Here is a 23,672-nt window from a genome sequence, read left to right as displayed (position 1 = left end):
GCATGCATATATAAGCAGCTCATAGTAAAAGAGAGACGGAATGCTTCTACCCTTTTAAAGAGAGAAAAAAAGAACATTCTGAAGTATTAAAGAGCTCAAAAATATCTTTATTGTCGCTTTATCAAGAATTGTACAGTCAATTTCTAAACACATTGGAAAAGTCTGAGCTTCCTTCAAACAGAGCTGACCTTTGGAATTACAAAACCCCGCTGTAACCATGGGAACAAGGACCCCGGAACGAGCAGAGGAATAGCGGTGTGTGATTAAGAGACATGAAGACGATCAATCAGAGAGCGAGATGAAGTCAGGAAAATAAGAAGATATTGAATGAGCAAAACACGCAAATGATCACAGGGATTTTGGTAAATCATAAAAATGTGTGATTCTTCGCTACTGGCAAAATTAAGGATTCGATCAGGAGATGGTAGAAGAGATCGGTTTGTTTAGCACATTGTGGCGATGCGTACACAAATTCGCACTGATATACGGATCCTGTCCGGTTTCATTTAGACAGGAGGCTTAATAAATATCTAAAACATTCTGGTACGCTGCACTGTTTCCATGACAACAGGCCAGACCGCCCTCTATCACATGCATTGGCTGCCTTTCATCAGCAAGACACGCCCACATTTCCTCCCCACACACACATACACACACACACACACTCGTGCGTTCATACACACTCGCATACACCCTGCTGAAATGAGCAGACTACACTAAGGGAAATCAAACTACACAGGGCTAAAAATCGCAATATTGCACTTGTATTCACACTGCTCACGCTGAGGAAGCGCCGCCGGTCCGTACAAACTCAAGAGTTAGACCGCAACGGGTATGAGAAGTCTAGAATGACCGGAGTCTGATCCATTCGTTCCAACTTCAGCACAGACGGGAAAACCACGATTATGACGGCGGGACAATGTTATTTGGGAGGCTGAGGGCTGCTAGTAGTCCAGGCAGAAACCAAACTTCAGTCCGATCTGGTCTAGAAGCACAGATTGATCTAGAACTACAGCGACACTGTTACTTCACTGTGGGGTATCCTCTCTGTCCCAAACGCCCAGGTCGAGCACGGCTGGTGGGAACGGACTGAAGGAGACAGAGAAAGACATTTGTGTGTGACAACATCCACAACATTTACCTTGAAGGGATCATTCACACTAAAATGAAAACCAAGTCATCATTTGCTCACCCTGGTGTTGTTCTAATGCCATACACCCTTCTTTCTTTTATGGGTCACAAAAGTCATTTTTTTAACAAATGTCCCGCTCGCGCTCATCCATAAAATGGTAGTGAATAGCGACCAGCATCAAGCTTTTTAAAAAAGACGCAAAAGTTTCACAGAATGAACCCATGCGTCACATGTCATTTATTCCAAGTGTTTTGAGGTTTTACGAGAGGGTTTGGTGAAAATCAAACTGGAATTTTATGTATTTAACAAAATTCTTGACCTCGGCCGGTGATCTTCTGTGCTCGACTGCGCATTCATGAGTCTCTATCAGGAGTCTCGCCCAGAAAAAACACACAAATTGTGAGAAATCATGATTAACAAAAATGCGACATGAAATGCATCTCATGCACCCTCTCCTCTGAGGTGAATATATACATTTTGTTCGTCGTAACACGTAGTTATCGCGTTCACATCTGTCATCAGACAAACGGAGTTCCAGTCCAGCGATATTCAACGCAGTGAAGAAAGAACACAGATACTTTTGGGGAATTTCTTAGGCATTGTATTTCTCACAGATCGGCTCTAATAGAAGACCAACAGCCAAGGACAAGTATTTCATTAAATAATACATTCAATTTCAGTTTGTTTTTCACCAAACCCTAGTAGCAAACACAAGTAGACAAGCATTGCATCGGATCATTCTGTGACACTTTTGCATCTTTTTTTAAAGCTTGATGTTGGTCATTATTTACTGCCATTATCTGGACAAGCACGAGCGCGTCACACGGCATTAGAACAACACCAGGGTGAGTAAACGATGACTTCATTTTCATTTTATGGTGAATTCTCTCTTTAAGGCAAAACATCCAAAATACACATTTAAGTGTTTATTACACGATCTATTTGTATCTGCAAATTTAAAACACAAGATATATCTTTAAATGCCGTTTTCTCAAAATGAGTTTTTCTCCTGCACTGAGCCAGAAATCTCCATTTCAGCAGCTTCACATACACCACACTTTACATCCTAAATCATATCTATATTCTAAAGATTCTTACAGAGCAGTTTGTTCAAATATGATTCGCCTGATTTACATAACCTTTTCTTTCTATTCAACCATAAAACTTGTAATTAAAAACAATTGTCTTACTGTAATGAGATGAAATCAACTAGGGAAGTATGGCGATATCTATTAGTAAAAAGCTGCTAAGAAACAATTCATATTGTTAAAAGTGCTATATAAATGAAGATGACTTGACTAGTAATTATTATTTTTTTTTGCCTGTGGTAATTATTGCTGTTTTGATACAAATATCATTCTTCATGTTCATTTAGTAAATTTTCATTAACTAAATTTTACTATTTTAGTTTTATTTGAATTATTATTTATTTTTTACAGTAAACATTTTAATGTATTTTTTACTATTTTAGTTTTATTTGAATTATTATTTATTTTTTACAGTAAACATTTTAATGTATTTTAATTTTAAAATATAATAATAATAATAATAATAATAATAAAGTTGAAATATCAAAAGCAAAAATGCAATAAAAAAATTAACTGGTTCTGGTAATAAAATAAAAAAAGTGACAAAATAATGTGAAAATAATTAAATAAATAAATAAATAAATAAATAAATAAATAAATAAATGCAAGAAAAAAAATCACATTTTATTTCAGCTAGTTGCAAAAGCAACATTTTGTAATTTTCATTTAGGTTTTTTAATCTAATATATATTTAGATTTTTTCAATTAACGAAAACGATTTTTAATAATTTTAGTTTTAGTTAAAAAAAAAAAAAAAAAAATCCTACCTGTGCAAACTGGGAGGGGTTATAAAAGGTCACGCCCCCTGCAGGTGGAGCTGCTTGCGCTGGCGGCTGAGCGGGAACCTATGAGAACACACTTGCGGTTACCATGGGAACAGGAAAGCAAAAATCACCTCCATGGATGCAGACGGCCATGTCCACTGAAAGTCATGATTAGCATGCAGCATGTGATTGGTTAATGTGTGCATGCACCAAAAGGGGGCGGAGCCTCAATCTTCAGTACGCCTCTGAGATCCAAGAGCCCTTCCTATTGGCCATGTACTCAGCCAGGGCTGCTGATGACACAAAGGTGTCGTGCTGGAGGTGTGGCTGCAAGTGTGTGATGTTAGAGGCGTGCAGACAGCATGTGTGCTCATGTTTTACCATGCAGCATTAGAAAGCACTGCATATCACTGTTGTTTTATCATTGCAGTGTGTAGAGAAGGTGTGTGTGTTTCAGATAATAACCAGCTGAAAGTACCTGATTTAAATGCTGACTCACTTCTCGAGATAGAGAACTCATTGAGCTAGAACGTGACAGCTAGAACAGCAGGAATAAACGAAACAAACAAACAAAAACACCACAAACCCAAATTAATCTCATGCAGCGCCATCTTAAATCACACATCTCTTGTCAATCATTACAATATGATTACATCACAATCAGTGGTCTCCATGGCAACACCTCAGTAGCGTGTAGTCCTTTAACATGCGTTCTCACTCTCAAACACACTCGCACACACTCATGCACTTTGTGTCACCAGATCTGAGATAATAATCAAAACCCATAATCATGGAATACAGTTAGAGATGCAAGATCAAGTGTATGTGTGTGTTTCAGAAGCAGTAAGTATACATGTGAGCATATGTGTTGTTAAAGTTATGTTAATCTGCATTAATGGGTGAAGGAGCAGGGCATGACAGAATGAAGTGGCTTTAAAGGGATGATTCGGAGTAAATATCAACCTAGGGTCCTTTACACCATGACCTCGAGCCAAACACCCCCCCCAGAAGCCTTTTTCCCTTGGTTGAACATTATTAAAGCTGCCGTCGGCAACATTTTTTTTATCAAATTCAGTGAAATTGGCACTATAATCCGACAGAACAACATAAATAAGGTGGTTTTAGAAAAAAAAACGAGCTTCTAACTCCACCTGGAGCGTGTTATTTGTTTTGCAAAAATCCACCGCTCCCGTCTCATCGGGTCCAATCAGCGCAGGGGGGTGTGAGATCTGACTGTCAATCACAGGTCGTGCACACGCGTCAGATTCCCTCTCCCTCGCGCAGACGCGCACGTTACAATATCAAATGCACACGACACGCCTGAAGTTCGCCTGAAGATTGTACGAAGCGTGATGGCGGAGAGAAAATATACTAACAAGCTTTCAATTCCTCGGTTATTGCTATCTATGGATAGATTAGCCAGGGCAGCCTACCTCCGAGTCCATGGTGTTGATCGATGCTGAAGAGACGCGCGCGTTCACAGAAAATCAGGTACACACGCACAGACGATGGGCGGGTGCTCGTTGGTAGTGGGGGAGGGGCATGAGAGTTGTAAACATTCAAAATTTTGGCTAAGTCCACTCAATCTGCCAGACTTGCCGACTGCAGCTTTAAAGTTAGAGCTTATTTAGAGATATCAGCCGAATGGCTTAGTGCAGGCGCTAATGGATCCAAGGTTGTGTCTCGTCAATTACCTCACTAATAATGCCCAGAATGGTACCAAACTTCTACAGTAGTACAAATACGTTCTGTACTCATAAAACGAGGCATTGGAAAGTTAAGTACATCAGGAGTTTATTTAAATAACACTTGCCTGACGGCTCATGCTACTGCTAACCCAGACGTCGACGTCACTTCCGTTATTTGGGAAAAGCCCGTAAAAGTCCTGGCAGAAAGTGATGCATAAGGATATAGTGTAAACTTTCCAATGCCTCATTTTATGAGTACAGAACCTATTTGTGCTACTGTAGAAGTTTGGTACCATTCTGGGCATTAGCGCCTGCACTAAGCCATTCGGCTGATATCTCTAAATAAGCTCTAACTTTAATAATGTTCGACCAAGGGAAAAAAAGCTTCTGGGGGGGGGGGGTGTGTGTGTGTGTGTGTGTGTTTGGCTCAAGGACATGGTGCAAAGGACCCTAGGTTGATATTTACTCCGAACCATCCCTTTAAAGAAAAAGCGGTAAAGTATTAAAGGATGATCTGACCTCTCCAGACTGGGTTCCCTCCGGGCCGGGAGGCAAAGCATTCGGATTAAACATCTAGACAGAAAACACAAACTCATTATAGCGGATGTGTATTACATGCAAATTTAGGTGTGAATGCATTTCAGCGAGATGGTAGTGCTGATCCGTTATCTGATATTAGAATTCATTAAATAATTTTTTTTTTTAAATTAAGACATCGTCAAGAACCAAATGCTAGAAAAAGAAAAGCCTCAGTTGAATAAAATAAGTAAAATAAGTTGAAATGTCAAAGGCAAAAATGCAATAAATAAACTAGCTGTAGTACTAAAAAAAAAAAAAAAAACCTGTAAACGTTGAAATGTCAAAAATGCAAAATAAAATAAAGTGGCTCTGGAAATAAATAAAAATAAAATAGCCAAATGCAAGAAAAAACAAACAAACAAACTGGTGAGTAAATAAAATGTTAAAAATAAATAAATAAAAAGGCAAGAAAAGAAAATTGCTTTAGTAAGTAAATAAAATGTGACAATAAATAAATAAATAAATAAATTTGATTTACTTACTAAAGCATTTTTTTTTCTCACATTTTATTTACTCTCCAATGTAAATAAAATGTGAAAATAAATAAATAAATAAATATATTTTATTTACATTGGTGAGTAAATAAAATGTGAAAATAAAATCAAATAAATTGTATTTACTTGTGCATATTTACCTTTTTATTTTTATTTATTTTTATTACTCACCAAAGCAATATTAGCAGATCAAATTAAAGAGATACACAATGTCAACTGCACAAAAGCTCAAAGAATGCCATGTGTCACGCGAGAGACTCAAAATGCTGTGCGGCTCAATTGTGCGAGAAAAAGATGGCTAAACAAGTCCAGTTGTGATAGGAACCAAAGTGAATTCTGGACACAGTCTGTGTGTTTATATGCGGTTTGTGTTGCAGGGCAGATGTGTGTACCTGTGGCACTAGTCTGCTGTGTGTTTATATGGCGTTTGTGTTGCAGGGCAGATGTGTGTACCTGTGGCACTAGTCTGCTGTGTGTTTATATGCGGTTTGTGTTGCAGGGCAGATGTGTGTACCTGTGGCACTAGTCTGCTGTGTGTTTATATGGCGTTTGTGTTGCAGGGCAGATGTGTGTACCTGTGGCACTAGTCTGCTGTGTGTTTATATGCGGTTTGTGTTGCAGGGCAGATGTGTGTACCTGTGGCACTAGTCTGCTGTGTGTTTATATGGCGTTTGTGTTGCAGGGCAGATGTGTGTACCTGTGGCACTAGTCTGCTGTGTGTTTATATGGCGTTTGTGTTGCAGGGCAGATGTGTGTACCTGTGGCACTAGTCTGCTTTGTGTTTATATGGGGTTTGTGTTGCAGAGCAGATGTGTGTACCTGTGGCACTAGTCTGCTGTGTGTTTATATGGGGTTTGTGTTGCAGGGCAGATGTGTGTACCTGTGGCACTAGTCTGCTGTGTGTTTATATGGGTTTGTGTTGCAGAGCAGATGTGTGTACCTGTGGCACTAGTCTGCTTTGTGTTTATATGGGGTTTGTGTTGCAGAGCAGATGTGTGTACCTGTGGCACTGTGGCACTAGTCTGCTGTGTGTTATCACCACTGGCGTCTGGAATGCTTCCCTCCATCGGCTGCTGCTCACCTGGGGCTGAAAAGAGCAGTGTTGGACTTCACACAGACATAGACTGATGCACATAAACACACTGATGCGCGCACACACACACACACACACACACACACACACACACACACACACACACACACACACACACACACACACCTGCAGCTGGTGTAAAGAGGTTGGTTGGCATGGCCATGGGTGCGAGAGGAGCAAACAGGTCAGCAGGGGGTGGCACAGCAGCGGCGGGTTTAGATCCTCCACGACCAGGATTCAACACATCCACATAACGGCTCTTAGTGCCTGAAACACAAACACACTTACTAAACAGGCAAAAGAGCTTTGCTTGGGGGTACGACAGATTTAAGACGGAGAGACTTCTTTTAAATAGTGTCTTTGGGTTTAAACCGCTTTAGCTCAAATATCAATAGATTTCAGAAGTTGGATTCATTTCTTATTAATCATTTTAATTAATTTCAAATAATTGATTCATTGATTTGTTTGGTTCAAAGTCCCTGTGAGCCATTTTACGTTTTTAATATTTAAATAAAATATTCATAAATGTTGCTCTTTATTACTATGTTTTGTTGTATTGGTACTAAAGAACAAATATCATTCTTCTAGGTGTTCATTTAGTGTAAAACATGCCTTGATTATTTTCAACTAAGATTTTACTGTTTTAGTTTCATTTAAAAATATATTAAACATTTTATGGTATTTGGTTATTTTAGTAGTTTTTTATACCATTCTAATATTTATTAATATTTTGAATTGTCTTATTTTTTTCATTTTAATCTTAAAGTTTTAGTAATTTTACATGCTTTTTTATTTTTATATATATTAAAATTTTCTTTTAGCTTTCATTTATTTTTAGCTTTCATTTATTTTTTCACAAATATTTGAACTTCAACTTCTTTAATTTCAGTTCTATTTCCAGCCAAAGCAACAGTTTTTTAATGTAAATTTTTTTTTTTTACTTTATTTTAGCTTTATTTCAATTAACTAATTATTTTTAGTAGTTTTAGTTTACAATAGCATCAGCAATGACCTTTTTGGTCCAAATTATGTTTCCTCAAAAAAATAAATAACACCCTTTTATTTAATATATGAATTTATGTATTTAATATCTATACCGACCCCCACTCATATACATATATAACTAAAAGATGATTCAATAATGGAGAGATTTCTTACTAAGAAGTAATTCGGAAGAGAAAAGAGGTGTATGACAATGTGACTGGTGACATACCTGCTCTCCTGGAGAACATATTGACAGGCGGCCCCATCGCTGGACCCCCTGCTCCTGGTGGCCCCATCCCTAGGCCGCCCATCGGAGCTTTGGGGAAGCTGGTAGGTGGAGGGGGAGGGGGTTTGCTCTGAAACACAAACCAATTCCATCACTCACAATCATACATGCATGATAGTTTACAGCATTTGAAATGCATGAACTAATTAATCTGCTGCACCTCTTCCTCCGGCTCATCTAGATTCACCCATTTCTGCTTCTTTTCATCCCAAACAATCTGGAAAATAAATGTAATTTCTTAAATCAATGTCATGAAATAAGACGGGTATAGAGAGAGCAGGAAGTTGTTGGAAGTATGTGCCTACAGTTTTGTTCTTGTCATCTGGGAGATGCGCTTCGTTCTTCCGCTTTGGATACAGCCAGGTCAGCCAGCCGCTGCCACTCGCTCCCTGATGAAGAAAGCAAGCGTAATAAGATTATGCAACATTCATTAGGATCATGAAAGATTTCCTAGTCCGTATCCAGTAGGTCTATGTACATGCTTATATGCAAGTATGTACCTTTTTGGGAGAGTCTTTCTTTGTCTTCCTGGATTCGTCTTGTGGTGGAGCCTCTGGGATAGGTGGGGGAGGAGGAGAACCCTGATTGGCTAGCGAACTGCTGCGCTCCCGTCCAGAATGATTGGAGGATTCTGACATTGTGCGAGACCGACGACCCGTCTGCAAATAAGGACAGAATTAGAGATGTAACACACCATGCAAGGTTAAAACTCTAAGTACACTACTGTTCAAAAGTTTGGGGTGGGTAAGATTTTAAAAATGTTTTTGAAAGTCTCTTCCGCTCACCAGGGAAGCATTCATTTGATCGAAACAGTAACATTTGTAATGTTTTACGTTTTTTATTGTAATTTATTCCTGTAATCAAAGCATCATTCCTCCAGTCTTCAGTGTCACATGATCCTTCAGAAATCATTCTAATATGATGATTTGCTGCTCAAGAAACATTTCTGATTATTATCAATGTTGAAAACAATTGAGCTACTTCATTTTTTGTGTGGAAACAGTGATACATTTTTTCAGGATTCTTTGAAGAAAAGAAAGTTCAAAAGAACAGCATTTATTTGAAATAGAAATCTTTTGTAACATTATGAAATATATTTTCGGTCACTTTTGATCACATTAATGCATCCTTGATGAACAAATGTAATAATTTCCTTAAAAAACCTGTACTTAATCTTATATACAGACTGACTGTACCATGTGTATCGATGATGACTGTGAAGTGGTTCTCGATCTTCTGCCTGGGCCCTAAAACGAACAACAACAGGAACCAGTTTAATACATTATATAAATGGTAAATTCCATAAAAAAAATTATATGTAACATAACTAGCTACTTTATGTAGGAACAATGTAATGCAATATTATAAAACTGGTGGAGGAAGTAAAGATGGACTAACAGGTGTTACATTTCAATGTATTTCATGTCATGATAAATACAACTGAAAACCCAAGTAAACGTAAAACAATAGCAAACAATGTGTTACATTCCATAAAAAATAATGATGTAAACTAATTAGCTACATTTTTATGCAACAATGTAACATTACTTTAAAAAGTAATAATAGCCAGAGTTAGTTGTGATAAATATGGAATTCTGGGTTTTTAGGTTATTATAACTCACCATGCGTGCCATTTCATCATAAAAGTCCTTCCCTTGTGGAGGGGGGCCACTGAACGTCGGAGACGACTGAGGGAACTGCTGAGGAGAGGAAGGGGCGGAGCCATGTTCGACCCCAGCCATTCCTGGGGGCATCTGATGTTGCATTTCTGTGGGCATCTGATGTTGCATTCCTGGGGGCATCTGATGTTGCATTCCTGGGGGCATCTGATGTTGCACTCCTGGGGGCATCTGATGTTGCATTCCTGGGGGCATCTGATGTTGCACTCCTGGGGGCATCTGATGTTGCACACCTGGGGGCATCTGATGTTGCACTCCTGGGGGCATCTGATGTTGCACTCCTGGGGGCATCTGACGTGGTATCTGTGGAGTCATTTCTGTAGAGTTGTATGCCGGCATTTGTGGGGGCATTTGCTGGGGCATTTGTGGGGGTATTTGCTGGGGCATGGGTGTGTACTGCTCATGTGCTTCAGGTTGGTACGTTGCCACAGAGTTTGGTTGTGGTGGCCCTGGGTAGAATGGAACACTTTCACCTGGAGGCGGGGCTTGCTGCGGAGGGACCGCCCCATCCTGAAGAATAGTAGGAGGGGCTAAAGGAGACAATAAAATAGATGGTGAATGATAAAGGAATCAAAATAGATTCTTCTCAGGTTCACATTACACACTGAATCATACCTGGTGGCATGAGTTGAACACCACCGTGCGGCACAAGGGAGGTCATGAGAGGATTGTGGGGATCAGGGGTCAGAGTTGAGGGGTCAGGTTGGCTGCACTGGTCTTCTGAACTGGGCGTGCTGCAGGGATAAAGCTGTGGGGTGCTGCGATCCGCACGGAAAGTCATCACACCATCCTGAATGGGACAATAACACGAATGTGATCAGAACATCTAATGTGAATTTCTGATAAAAATAGGGGCTCCAGGCTGGCTGTGCATATTTTGTAGGACTGCACAATTCAGCCCAAAATTTAGCAATTACATATCAATATAATTATAAACTAATAATATTTATTATTATTATTATTATTATTATTATTAAGATGATGATGATTAAAATATTGAACAAAAAAAGTTAATAATATTTCACTGTAGAATAAAAAAAAACTGTTACAATAATAACATCACGATAATAATAATATTAATCATTAATAATAATTATTATTACAGTTTTAAAATTACAGTACAGCTTTAAAATTACAGTACTTATGTCTTAATTTCTTCATTAACCAGTCCTTCCAAGATTTTGTTTTCTGATTTTGTGGCTTAAAATTTACAGAGCCATTTAAAAAAAAAAGGCAATATTATGCACATATTTTGCTGTTTGCAGCAAAAATCCACCATAAAATCATGATGTACTTATAATTAGTGTTAGGTAGAGTGCAATTACCTTTAAAAAGTTAAAGCTGTAAATCTATTTTTCAAATCTACAGGTGAAATCAGACATTATGAGGAGTAACAAATATTCACCCCAATATACATTATTTTCAGTATTACATATAGAAGTTTAATTGTATGATTAACCTCTAAAAACTTTAATTTCATCCCACACACTTAACGTTAATATTAATAAGAGGTTGGATCACTTGCGCAGCCACGTCTCTCTCACACATTTTGGAAGCGAACAGGTTGAAAAAAAAAAAAATAGACAAGTGTAGGTCATGAATGAATGATTTGGAAATATTTAATATTACCCTGTCTGTTGCTCAAAAGAGGCTCATGTCAGAATTTTTTTTTTCCCTTTTAAAACACTTTTATATAAATGGATGTCCCGGTGCTCCGTATTACTTTACAAGGTAATTCACTGGCAGGACACTCGAAAAAATATTGATTAATTAGTTTGGACTGTAAATTATGGATTTTATTACCTAATATTGCTTCCCCCCCTCGTAGGTTAACAATTTTTTTTTTTTTTTTGGAAAAATTGCTGAAAGAAGACAAAAATGGGTTTGCTTGATTTTGCATTAAATTCTTCGATCGCAAAAGCCGAAATCCTGGAGAGACTGATTTAGCTTTTGTTTTGGTAGAAAACCACAGGGGCTTTTTTTGGCTTCTCATTACAAATTTGGAGAAATGATTGGCGCATGCCGCGTTCCCAAATGCACGTTATAAGCCACTCAAACTCAGAGCCGATGCAGTGAAACACGCTGCACATTTATTTAAATTGTATTATTTTCACCAAGCCATATCACGATTTCGATTTTATTTAGATTAATCAACCCTATCTGGAATTATGCCATAAATTAAAAAAAGAAAACCTTTAATTTACGGGTACTACGCAGGAATAGAGTAATAACATTTTCATAAAGTGCGGCACTAGCACGGGGACTTTACTTTTGGATAAAAGAAAAGACACACACCTTGATCTGCCCATCCAGTTGTCTGAGATGCAGTAACCAATCAGGCTCTATAAACAACTCCTGCTCTGGTCTCTCCTTCAGCTGAGGGTCAAAAAACCTCAACCTCAGAGACATCTGTAAAGAGACACAGGAAGAAAGATTAGACATGTGTAGACAAATGTAAACGCAGAATCCGTATAAGAAACCAAGTCTCGGTTTGTGTACCTGTATGAGCTGACTGATGAACACAGGCGAGTAGTACTCAGGGAGGTTCAACAGAGTGCGTGAAATGACCTCACAGTAATGGAAGGCTTGAGCACAGAGTCCCGACTCTGCCAGTCGACATGCGTAGATGAATTTGAACACCTGTGCAGGTCAAAGGGGAAAAGGTCATGACCTTCCTGGATTTGTTCAGAAGGTACAGATAGGTCTAGCATGCCAAATTAAAGAGGCCACAGGATGCTTTTTTTAATGTTTTCCTTTATTGTGTATAACGTATCTGTGCAAGTATGAGATCTGCAAAGTTACGAAGCTCATAGTCTCCCAGAAAAGGGATTTATTCTATTTAACAGAGAACAATGCTCCAGACCTGCCTAAAATGCCTCGATCGAAGTCCAGATATTATTTCCACAAATGTCTGTGACACAATTTGAAATATTAGCAGAATGCCTGTCTAAATGCATATGCAAAAGAAGGCAATGTTTCAGTGAACTGTAGTGTTGTTGTTACCATCTCGCGTTTATGTTAAGGGGCGTTACATTTACGCCACACAACTGAGGTGTTTGGCCAATCACAATGCACTGGGTTAGCTGGCCAATCAGAGACTCTCTGGGAATAGAGTTATTGCGATAATGTATAGTATGTGAAAAATAATGTTTTTTTTTGAACATTAAAGCATGTTAACCTATTCTAGTGCACCTAATAAATAAAATAATGTACTTTTAAAATGGCAAAAACTTTAACAAATAAAAAAGTATAAGGGTAAAGTAATTACGAAATAGACATTTAGAAACAATCTAACAAAATAATAACAAATACTAATTAAAAATAATAACAAATACTATAATAGTATATTAATGATAATAAAATAACATTGTTTTAGATAACGCACCAACAAGTTGTGAAAACATCCCTAATCGAGTGACTGCATACCTGTGTACATGTTCATCTCACCTGGAAGTTGGGCAAAGAGAGGGCGTGAGAGCCAAGAGACTGAGCGTACTCGTATGATTCTGTACGCTGAATTGCCTCTGACGAGCAGAACTTCAAAAACGGCATGCTGAGAGAGAGAGAGAGAGAGAGAGAATGGATGTTAATGCAAATAAATGGTATGTCCATTTACGCACTATGTCCATATTTTGTATGCATATCACTGATCAACTGTATGTGTCATGACACACCTGTGATTGGAGCTGATGAGGACCATCTTGGTGCTTTTCTTGGTATAAACACCAAAGCCCACCTGAGCCATCAGGTAACAGAAATGAGCTGCATCCACTAGACCTTTAGATGCTGTAACAAACAGAAGATTCTTGACTACAGATCCAGTGTGGCATCCACAATATGAGTGTAAGTTCGCCTTCATGACAGTACGTTTATGTACCTAATGTGTCGCCCATTGTCGAAATGGTGCGGGTGTCAAGATCCAGAGTGTGTGTGAGGTTGGACAGCACCATGGCCAGATGAGGGCGCCAATCGCCCCATTTTTCATCTCCGCAACACTGCCAGAAAAAAAGATGATGCACATGAAGAAAAGAACTGCATAAATGACTATATTAACATACACAAACTCTCTCGTACAGTAGCAGCAGCCGGCATTCGTCCTGACATGAGCTGGTAAACCGTCTGAAGAGGGTCGTTAATAGGCAGGCTGTTGGCGAACCTGACAACGACAAGCATAACCACAATTTAAGCAAACTGTTTGTTGCTTTAAAAGCATGCAGACATAGGTTGGTGTAAGTAGAGGCGGTTTACCTGGTCATAACACGGGCGTGTGTTCTGTTGTCCATCTTACTGGCCAGTAATAGCGCGTGACCCCACAGGCCTTTCTTCATAGCAGACTCCAGAGCATCCTAACAAACATACACAAACTTCTCAAATGTCTTTCCACTTTTAACAACTACCTTACTAACTATTAATAAGCAGTAATTAGGAGTTTACGGAGGCAAAAGTCGTAGTTAATAGTAAGTTAACAGTGATAATTGGACCCTAATCTAAAGAAAAATTTAAATACAAAAAAAAAAAAAATTGGCCATAACCACAAACTTCCATAATCTGAAGTGAAACAAGATGTTCAACAAGAAACAAAGTTGGCCACGGCTTCTGGGGGGGGGCATCATCTGAAAAGGAAAGACATGTTTTGTCTTGCCTTCTTGCGGCCAAATAGTAGCAGTTCTCTGAAGCGCTCCGTCTCCTTGCCGACATTCTCGGGCACGCCCATGAAAGTGTCTGATAGGAGGGATATTGGCCCCGCCTCATCCGCCTCGGCATGCTCTATTGCCTCGTTGTTGAAGTCGATGAGATTAGCCTCATTGGGGGATTTTCCCGGCAGCCAAACAGAGCGATGCTCTTTTAGCAACAGGTCAGCGATGTCTGTTCCCACTACCGTCTAAAACCAAGCCAAAAAAAACAAAGCAACATACTTAATATATAAACAATTATTAATGGTTTCTATTACACTTATCACATGACTACATACCAAATAAATATATAAATGAACATTAAATATTAATTTAACTGAACTCGAACTTGGGTTCAAACAACACGATTCACACTCTTAGTTAAGGTAAGGCCTGCACAAACACTCACCCCATTCTGGCGACACAGCAGCACAATGAACTCCCAGATGAGGAAGGCGGAGTCTTTGTCCATGAGGTCATCGTTTCGCAAACACTCTTGGGCTTTGTTCTGAGCAAACTTTATGACATCCACCTTATGAGTCTCCTCTCTGTGGACACACACACACACGAGATGATGACTGGATTGTTTGACTGTGTACGTGGATCTGACAGTGTCAGACTATACACGTGTACACCTTTACTCAGTAAATAAAGGATGATTCTTACTTGACGAGTGGGCCAGGGAATGAACGCATTTCTGCCTGCTCTGAAGAGTCCTGCAGAATCGTCTGGAATAACATCACAGCCAAGATATCAGATGCAAATAATTTCATTGAGCAATTATCATGGAGCTATTTATAACCAATCACAAAAACATAACAAAACTACACTCTGGAGGATTGCTGGGAAATAATAATAATAATACATTATATTTATATAGCGCTCGGCACTCAAATCGCTTTACATAAAAGGGGGAATCTCCTCAACCACCACCAATGTGCAGCATCCACCTGGATGATGCAACGGCAGCCATATTGCACCAGACACATCAGCTTATTGGTGGAGAGGAGACAGAATGATGAAGCCAATCAGTAAATGGGGATGATTAGGAGGCCATGATGGACAGAGGCCACAGGGCAAATTTGGACAGGATGCCGGGGTTACACCCCTACTCGTTTCGAAAGACATATTGGGATTTTTTTGTGACCACAGAGAGTCAGGACCTCGGTTTAACGTCTCATCCGAAGGATGGTGCTCTTTGACAGTATAGAGTCCCCATCACTACACTGGGGCGTTAGGACCCACACAGGCCACAGGGTGAGCGCCCCCTACTGGCCTCGCTAACACCTCTTCCAGCAGCAACCTGGTTTTCCCAGGAGGTCTCCCATCCAGGTGCTAACCAGGCTCAACCCTGCTTAGCTTCAGTGGGCAACCAGTCATGGGCTACAGGGTGATATGGCTGCTGGCCGGCGGCAAAATACAGTACTAAATTAACCAAACACAAACATTTGATCACAAGACAACTTAATCAGTTATAAAAATATTACTTTTTTAAAGGGGTAATACGTTTTTTTACAGAATAGGTAATTAACTAGATAAACAAGTTTTTTATGAACTGGAAAAATGCTTAAATTCCAGAGATACGATTGAGTACTTGCAATTGATGATTTATATGTCAGCGTATTCACACTCTGTTCCAGTTGTTACCTCCATGCTGTGGATTTCCACAAGTGTGGGCTGACCAGCAGAGGGCAGGTTGGGTTGGACAAGGATCAGTTGACCAGCCGGACCAAACCGAGCACAGCGGTGAGGAATAGAATACTTCTCTGGAGTCAACGGCCTTGGAGGAGCTGAGAAAGGAAAAAAGGGTGAGAGAAAGACACAGAGGAAGACAGGAAGCTTTTATTAATGTTAGAGCATGTGCATTAGATGTAAAATTCATGCTTTATGTATTTTAATGCTACAGAGAATGCTGGGAAACACTTATGTCAAGACAAGGTTATGTTCGTTAACTAAAACCATATTCCTTACTTGAAATAAGGCAACATTTCTCATTTTCGTTGAAGTTGAAGTATTAAAATATACTAAAACTACATAGAAAAAAAGGAATAAAATAACAAAAACACAAAACAAAGTTACTAAAATCCTCAATAGAAAAAAACTTTAAAATTAAAATGTACATCAAAATACTAACAAAAACTAATAGTATATGAATGATTCTAAAACACCACTGTGTCAAGCAATTAACCTCTAAACTACATAAATGAGTGCTATTTTATGGTAAGTTTTGTACCTAAAACACAGAAACTGAAAAGGAATATATGCAATATTAATTGCAACATTATGGTGGATATGCAAGCTTATGATGACTGCTTTGTGTGTAATACTTACGCTGCTCTGTGGCAGTCCAGGTGTTGTCAGCAGAGTTGTAAGGAATCTGACTGTAATTTGCAGTATCTGAAGGGTTAGGATACTGGCTGTAGGTGTAATCCACTGGAAGAGTGGTCCCAGTGGTGTCATAGGCTGCACTGACCAAGTCTGGTTGACTCCTGTACACCTGACTCTGCAGAAAGAAGAAATTTGTTACATACATTATGCAGATACATACACACATTAAATCACACCTAAACCACACAAACACAGACCTGCTGTGACCGTGAACTGAAGCTACTGCGTCGACTGTGTGATGAATGTACACTGTGTGCTGATTGTTCACTGTGAACCGAACGGCGGTCAAATTCGTCAGCGTACGGGTCGCGCCGGCGGCTGTCATCATCAAAGCTGGAGTCATAACCAGGGTAATACCGCCATGGATCATCATACCCCTCTCGTCCCCTGGTGACGATTAGTGAAAAATCAGTTAGAGACGTGTTAGTATGTAAAAAGAGATATAATGCAAGGGTGTTTGAGTGTACCTGTTTTGATATTGTTGGTTGTAATACGCCTCTCCTTTTCTGTAACCATCAAGGTCATAGTACCAGCCATATGTCGGATCATAGTAGGCTTTGTAGCGTGGATCATAAGCAGCATTTGGATCATACCACCTGCTCTTATCTGCATACACAAACACAAACCCATAAGAAAAAAGTAGAAACACCACATTCAGCCCTTGGATGCATAGAGAGCATCTGTCTGTAGTGCTAAACAGTCTTTACCTCCATAGGCATCATACTGTCTCTTATAGTAGTTTGCATAGTATTCGTCATAGGCACTACGGCTGGATCTAGAAGGGTCTTCTTGATACCCCTGTCTAAGATCACAAATTAGAGAGAAAGACAAGGGAATCATGTTATTGATTGTTAAAAACAAATCATTTAAAACTCTCAGTCTGAGAATGCTTTAAAACCATGGCTTTTGGTGCAACCCAGGTCTGATGTTATCACTGGTTTTCTTAACACAGCTGCACACCACCAAACCACATCAGACTCTGGGTCTGATTGAAACATTGGTCTATGTTTGGTCTAAGTGGTGTATTCAAGAGCCATCCTGCGAACCCAAAAGAGATCTGCAGGGTCAGGGGGGTAGATACAAACTCTGATTGCAACCAAGCAAATTGAACCAAGTGTAAAAACACTCTTTCACCTGGAGTTTGGCCTGTCCGAGTATTGGCTGGTTCTAGAACTCGGCCTCTCTGGTTGGCGCTCAACCTCCCGGTAGCCAGGATTTTGACCATCATACCAGGCATATCGAGGATCTCCTCTACGGTAGGGATCATCCTACAAGATCAAAACAAACAGTGGAAAAAAGTATGGATATTTTAAGTCATGTTGGTACAAAGTGTGCTAGCATTCAGAAGCTTCGATAGGTAGAAACACATTTGATTACACTGCACCTGATAGTAGTTTTGAGTTCTGGGATCTATAGGGTACTGGGGTGGGTACGGCAATCTTCCATCCTGGTACTCAGGGTAGGCTCCTGGGTAGTATCCTGCATAGCCCGGAGCAGGGGGAATCGCAGGAGGAGCCCCATAACCTGGCTGTCCACCTAGAGATGAAGGAGGTCTTTGAGGTTCCTGAAGTGGCTGGGGGGCATAGTTTCCAGATTGGGGTGGGTAAGATAATGGTGGGGCAGATCCAGGTCCAGTAGGAGGGGCACCAGGATGAGTTGGAGGGACCTGTGGAGGCTGGTGTTGAGCTGGAGGTGGATAGGGAGGGTGGGAGGTGCGATTCATATCATTGTCGGGATGGTTGCTAGAGGGTCGTGGGGGGTTAGAGATCTGCTGAAGGGGCAGAGCCTCACTGTCAGACTGCCCACCCAGCTGTGCATCTTTGGTGACCTGTAGGTAAAAGCCAGGTGTGTTATTCACCAAGCCTGCAGGATGGGCTTTTTGAGAGACAGCGGGTACTGATGTCACCTGATTTGTGGACTGTGGTTGATGCATAGAAAAATCAAGCAGCTCATAATTTGAAGGTTGATTGTGATTAGTGGCGGCGGCAGCAGAAGGCGGAGCTTGAGAAACAGAAGGCAGAAGAGATTGGCTATCACCTCTAAGAGACTGGGCCCTTGAGAGAACAGGTCGGGCTGCTTGAACAGAGGGCTGAGCATCTTGGGCCTCTAGTGCTAGATTCAAGAGGCCTTGAGTGGAAGAAGGGTTGAAGTTTACTGGTGTCTGAGAAAAAAGAGGCTGATTTGTTGGAGGAGAAATCTGAGATGTGTGATCTGTGATCACAGAAGACTGAAGGGGTGAGTGAACAGGTGTTGCTGTCTCTTGAGGACTTGTCTGATTTAAAGGTTGCGGGAGGTTTGGAGAGGAAACCAAACTGTAATTAGAGGAAGGTGGCGCAATCAACACGGGCTGGTTCAGGGCCTCTACGGGAGGCGAAGTTACTAGCAAGGAGGCATATCCTAAACTTGCCTGAGGCATGGAGTCTGGCGGAATCTCAAGGTTTTCAGAGGGAGGTTGTGGATCTGGCTTAGCTGGATGTAAATCAAGGGGGCCATCCTCCGGTGGCTGGATGACTTCAGATGGATGTGCTGGAACAAATGTTGCAGCCAAAGAGGGTGCTGCAGGGGCTAACAGTATGTTAGCACTTAGACTGGCAGTGTCATTTTGAGCCCAAAGTGTAGTAGCGGGACTCTCAATGGGGCGTCGTACTCCCTGAGCCCGAGATGAGGGTCGGCGTTCCGAGAGGTAAATGGTCTCCAAGTTGTCTGGGGGTTGTTCTAAGTTGCCAGTATGCACATCACGTCCACCCTTTTCCATTACCATACGTGCACGATCAACCTCAGCAGGTCGAACTCCTACACCATGTGAGCGGACAGGCTCAAAGGAGGAATTCGCACTTGCCTGGAACACACCAACTGGTTTAGGTGGGCTAGGAGTTGGGAAAGTAGGACTTGCCTCTGCAGCTGGGTTGGAGTCTATTTGTTCAAAGTATCCACCAGTGGAGGAATGCAAAGGAGGGTGATCTGGTGGGCGGGGACTCTCCTGTTGAATGAACGTTCCCACTACACCTTGTTGTCGCCGAGGGATGTGGCCACTGCTGTGAGGACCATGTCCACTGCTGTGACTGACGTTGCTGTAGTTGGATGAGACACTTGCAGAGCGGGCAAGATGAGGAGCAGAGTCAGGTGTCTCCAAGTTAGCCCCCCCTTCAAAGGCATGGCTTGAGGGTGGCTCATTAGGCAGCACTTCCTGGTTTGGAACACATTCCAGATTCTCCACCGAATCACACGGTCCTGCCCCAGCTCGAATGTTACCACTGTCATTCAAATATGGACCGGAGAACTCAGTCATTGACTGGACAGGGTGAAGAATCCCATTTACACGCCCCTCTCCTGACAGTGTTTCTTCATTTTCAACATCATTTCCCCCGAAGAACATTGAGAGAGTTCCAGAGTCACTGGGGACTTCAGAGTAGGGGACAGGGCAGGCACGCTGAGACTGATCCTGGGGGCTCTGACTGAACCATGGCTCTGAGGGTCCACCTGACTGACTGAAATAATTCTGAGCAGGGAAGTGGGAGTTCTGTTGCAAAGTTGTACTGGGCCCAATCATATTCGGTTGAGCAAACTGACCTCGATACTGAGATGGTGTCAAAGGTGGGGCTGTGTGGGGAGAGGGGACAGAGGGTGGGGCTGTGTGGGGAGAGGGGACAGAGGGTGGGGTTGTGTGGGGAGAGGGGACAGAGGTTGGGACTTGAGCTTGGAAATGCTGAGATGGGTGATCACTGGTTGGCTGAAAGTAGTTTTGAACGGAAGGTGGACGGCTTCCGTGGTCAGGAACCCAGTGAGAAGGTAGGGGAGGCGTTGGCTGAGATTGAAAAGGAGTCTGGGATTGAACCAGAGGTGTTGGGGCAGTGGAGGGTGGATGTGATGGACTAGAACTGAAAGGAGGAGCAGGGTTAGGCAACTGTGCAATATAGGGCATTGATTCTTGAGAATTAAAGTATCCTGGTTCTGCAGGAGGAGGGTTGGAGCTTGGTGATGGCTCTAGGGGAACAGGTTGCGGTGTAAAAATTCTTGGTGGTGGGCCAGGAGAGGCTGCCTGCGCTGTTCCTGGTGGTGGCCCTTGTAGTGGAGCCATCGAGTTAAACCCTGGCAGGGGAGGCCCTTGCATGGGAAGTGGATTGCTGTTTGTGGGTGGAGCTTGGCTGCCCTCTGCCATGGGCAAAAAACTTTGTCTCCCGAAGGCAAAAGGATCAGTCACTGGCTGGGTGGGTGGGGTAGCCGGTGTCATAGCAGCTGCAGCCACATATTTGTGGGGTCTGTTTCTTCTGAAGGCATTGGGGCCACCGGAGGAAGGCGGGGGTCCACTAGCTCCCGGAGGGGCTGCCCGAGGAGGAGGCTGCATCTTTTACACTCACAGGTCTCCAAAGTGTCTATACTTACTGGAGATCTCACTATAACAGAAAAACACAGATTAATGTCATATCTTGGTGCAAAGATTGTCTGGTTTCACCACAGGGTTTCTCCGTTATCAACATGCATCATAAGAAAACACATCCAAAGTTCACCTGCGCAACTAAAATAATAATGAGCATTCTGCTTTAAACATCATGTATGCAGTCCATATAAGAACACACAAAAAAGTGTCACTAGTGCACACAAACAGAGCACCTCACCCATTCATGAAGACGACATGCACATGTAAATAGTGTCAATTTCATGCTGACTTTATACACAAGTTTCTTCTCTTGAACACAAATATCATCACACCATCTAATTTTCATAAGTCTTAGGATGAGTAGGTGTGAAGACAGCTGTACTCTACTATGTTGGCATATGAACAGTCACAACACTCAGAAACCAGATATCAAGCACACTGTGGGCCGGGTGTTAGAAAGAAATGTGCATTAAGTTACATTGAACTTTGAAACCTGTCAGACATTTTTTAAAGCAGGGGGCCTCACCTCTACAAGTGCATGGTTTAATCTACAACAGTAAGGGATCGATATAGTTTATGTTTATGAAAATACAATGTGTATCATTAAACAACAATGTTCACACTGTCACTGACAGTTTTAGTGACCTAAACCTACGTCATAGTGACATAGGCTACAGCACTGGATAAATGTTTACCATGATCTTTGAAACCTTTTGATTTAAAAGCTGGTGTGATAAAGCTGATAATTTTAATACTAAACTGTTTTCAACAGTGATAACAAAAGTTTCTTAAGCACCAAATCAGCATATTATGATGATGACTTTTCAATTTTCAAAGACAATTCAGCTTGGAATTGTGGAACTCTAATTGACAATATTTTAAAAATATTTTCAATTAGAAAACCGTTATTTTAAATTAAATAATGATATTTCAAAATAGTACTCTTTTACTGTATTTTTAATCGACTAAATGCCCCAAGCTTTTAAATACTAGTGTATTTGCACTTGCATGAATTTCTTTACAAAGCTGGAATCTAGACAAAGGGTGGCAACTTTGAAGAAGCTCAAATATATGGTAAGTTTTAATTTGTTTTGTAACATTATATTGGTCACTTCACATACGGAAGTAGCCTATGTGCGTTGTTTCATAGTTTTGATCTAAAAATGTGGGAAATAGTAGCAATCAGGAATGAGTAGGTGTCCAAACAGTGATACTGTCTCTGCTTACAAAGTTAACCTTTATGGAACACAAAGATATAACACTGCATATGACCGTTAACAATACTGCAGCAAGACAGGGAGGACACTGGAATTTCTGGAGCCCAAAGGCTGATAATTCGGATATGAAGGTGACGTATAACAGTCTAATTGTGTTGCCACATAGTGGACTACTTTTCTAAGTCATTTACAAGCCCAGATGAAATATGTTGACTTTGTGTGCTGTCTGCACTGATTTTGACATGTAATGACAGCATCATATTCATATTATCCAAAATGTTTTTAATCAAAAACATGCAAGGTCAGATAATATATAATGACAGGTGTCAGGTTCCATCGAGTGACTGATCATTTATCATATATTTACATTTATATTTTGCATTAATATATACTGCATTATATCCGGCTCAAAGGCGGACACGTATAGCGCTGGATTAGATTTACCCACTGATGTCACATCCTGCTCTTTAATTCCTGTTTCTTCAACCTACATCAGCAAATGCAGATAAGAGATGTCTTGTACTAAAGTATTTAAAACAAACAAAAATAATGACATTGTGATCATGCGGATCATGGTTCTTAGAATGAGTAGGCAAAAAAGTCAAAACAAAACACACACACACACACACACACACACACACACACACACACACGATGAACTTACAGCAGTGTAAAGCAAGCAAGGCAAAATACAAAAAAGCAGTAGCTAAACCACAATATAACGAATCAATAGAACCTGCAAATTAAACTACGCACCCTGATAGAGATTGAATGGACATGCCACGAAAAGAAACACAAAAGAATAAACATAAAAAATGTAAATAGAGGATGCGAAGAATTACAGATGACAGCTGACTGGGCCACTAGCCGTTAGCATGCTAACAATTCCAGTTAATCCCTCGAAACACAGGACTCTCTGAGCCCAAACATACAGCTCCACATGGGATCTCTTACCTGTTATCTTCCAGTCGAGATGCCCAGATACAAACAAAACTCGATAGGAGTGCGGCTGGAGTTGAGATTCTCAAAAAAGTGCAGGACACAGCGGCTGACACTTGTCCGCCATCTTGGCCGAGCGCGTCCTGCTTGGCGACGTGTACATGTGACGTCAGGAATCGTTCCCGTTGGCCCCGCCCCATTCACGATAAAAAAAAAACATAAACATAAAATATTGCACGGCCACCACAAAACCGTGTGGGCTGTAATTTTTGTTAAAATACGACAGTAAT

At 40.9% G+C, this 23,672-nt stretch overlaps 1 protein-coding gene across 4 annotated transcripts; it reads right to left on the bottom strand.

Annotated features, from left to right (window-relative positions):
* Positions 1-86: 86 nt before the first annotated feature.
* Positions 87-23,526, bottom strand: sec16a (SEC16 homolog A, endoplasmic reticulum export factor). 4 transcript variants are annotated; one of them, XM_084387571.1, is made up of 32 exons: positions 23,398-23,492; positions 22,892-22,965; positions 18,233-21,242; positions 17,983-18,116; positions 17,556-17,650; positions 17,316-17,454; positions 17,046-17,235; positions 16,792-16,963; positions 16,108-16,250; positions 15,127-15,188; positions 14,870-15,008; positions 14,430-14,669; positions 14,036-14,133; positions 13,862-13,943; positions 13,665-13,782; positions 13,462-13,573; positions 13,235-13,340; positions 12,287-12,427; positions 12,083-12,196; positions 10,403-10,577; positions 9,731-10,317; positions 9,305-9,355; positions 8,609-8,767; positions 8,414-8,497; positions 8,269-8,325; positions 8,052-8,178; positions 6,965-7,105; positions 6,747-6,832; positions 5,192-5,245; positions 3,463-3,522; positions 2,988-3,065; positions 87-1,089 (listed from the first exon to the last, which is right to left on the bottom strand). In XM_084387571.1, the coding sequence occupies exons 3-32, from the start codon at positions 21,191-21,193 to the stop codon at positions 1,024-1,026; spliced, it is 6,771 nt and encodes a 2,256-aa protein (XP_084243697.1). In that variant the 5' UTR covers positions 21,194-21,242; positions 22,892-22,965; positions 23,398-23,492; the 3' UTR covers positions 87-1,023. The 4 variants fall into 4 exon arrangements, with proteins under 4 accessions (XP_084243697.1, XP_084243696.1, XP_084243698.1 ...); XM_084387570.1 differs by lacking the exon at positions 22,892-22,965 and having other exon boundaries at positions 23,398-23,526; XM_084387572.1 differs by lacking the exons at positions 3,463-3,522; positions 22,892-22,965 and having other exon boundaries at positions 23,398-23,526.
* Between the last annotated feature and the right edge of the window lie 146 nt (positions 23,527-23,672).

Source organism: Rutilus rutilus, assembly GCF_951802725.1.
Source record: "Rutilus rutilus genome assembly, chromosome: 18".
Classification (NCBI taxonomy): domain Eukaryota; kingdom Metazoa; phylum Chordata; class Actinopteri; order Cypriniformes; family Leuciscidae; genus Rutilus; species Rutilus rutilus.
This window is presented reverse-complemented; position numbering and strand designations above follow the sequence as displayed.

What these genes read in the sequence shown, in the direction of transcription:
- sec16a (XM_084387570.1), bottom strand. Translation starts at nt 21,193, where the DNA reads ATGCAGCCTCCTCCTCGGGCAGCCCCTCCGGGAGCTAGTGGACCCCCG. An exon ending in TATGTTCTCCAGGAGAGCAG is followed by an intron (nt 7,106 to 8,051) that starts GTATGTCACCAG and finishes TTTGTGTTTCAG; the next exon opens with GCACTAAGAGCCGTTATGTG. An exon ending in TGAGTCAGCATTTAAATCAG is followed by an intron (nt 3,066 to 3,462) that starts GTACTTTCAGCT and finishes GTGTTCTCATAG; the next exon opens with GTTCCCGCTCAGCCGCCAGC.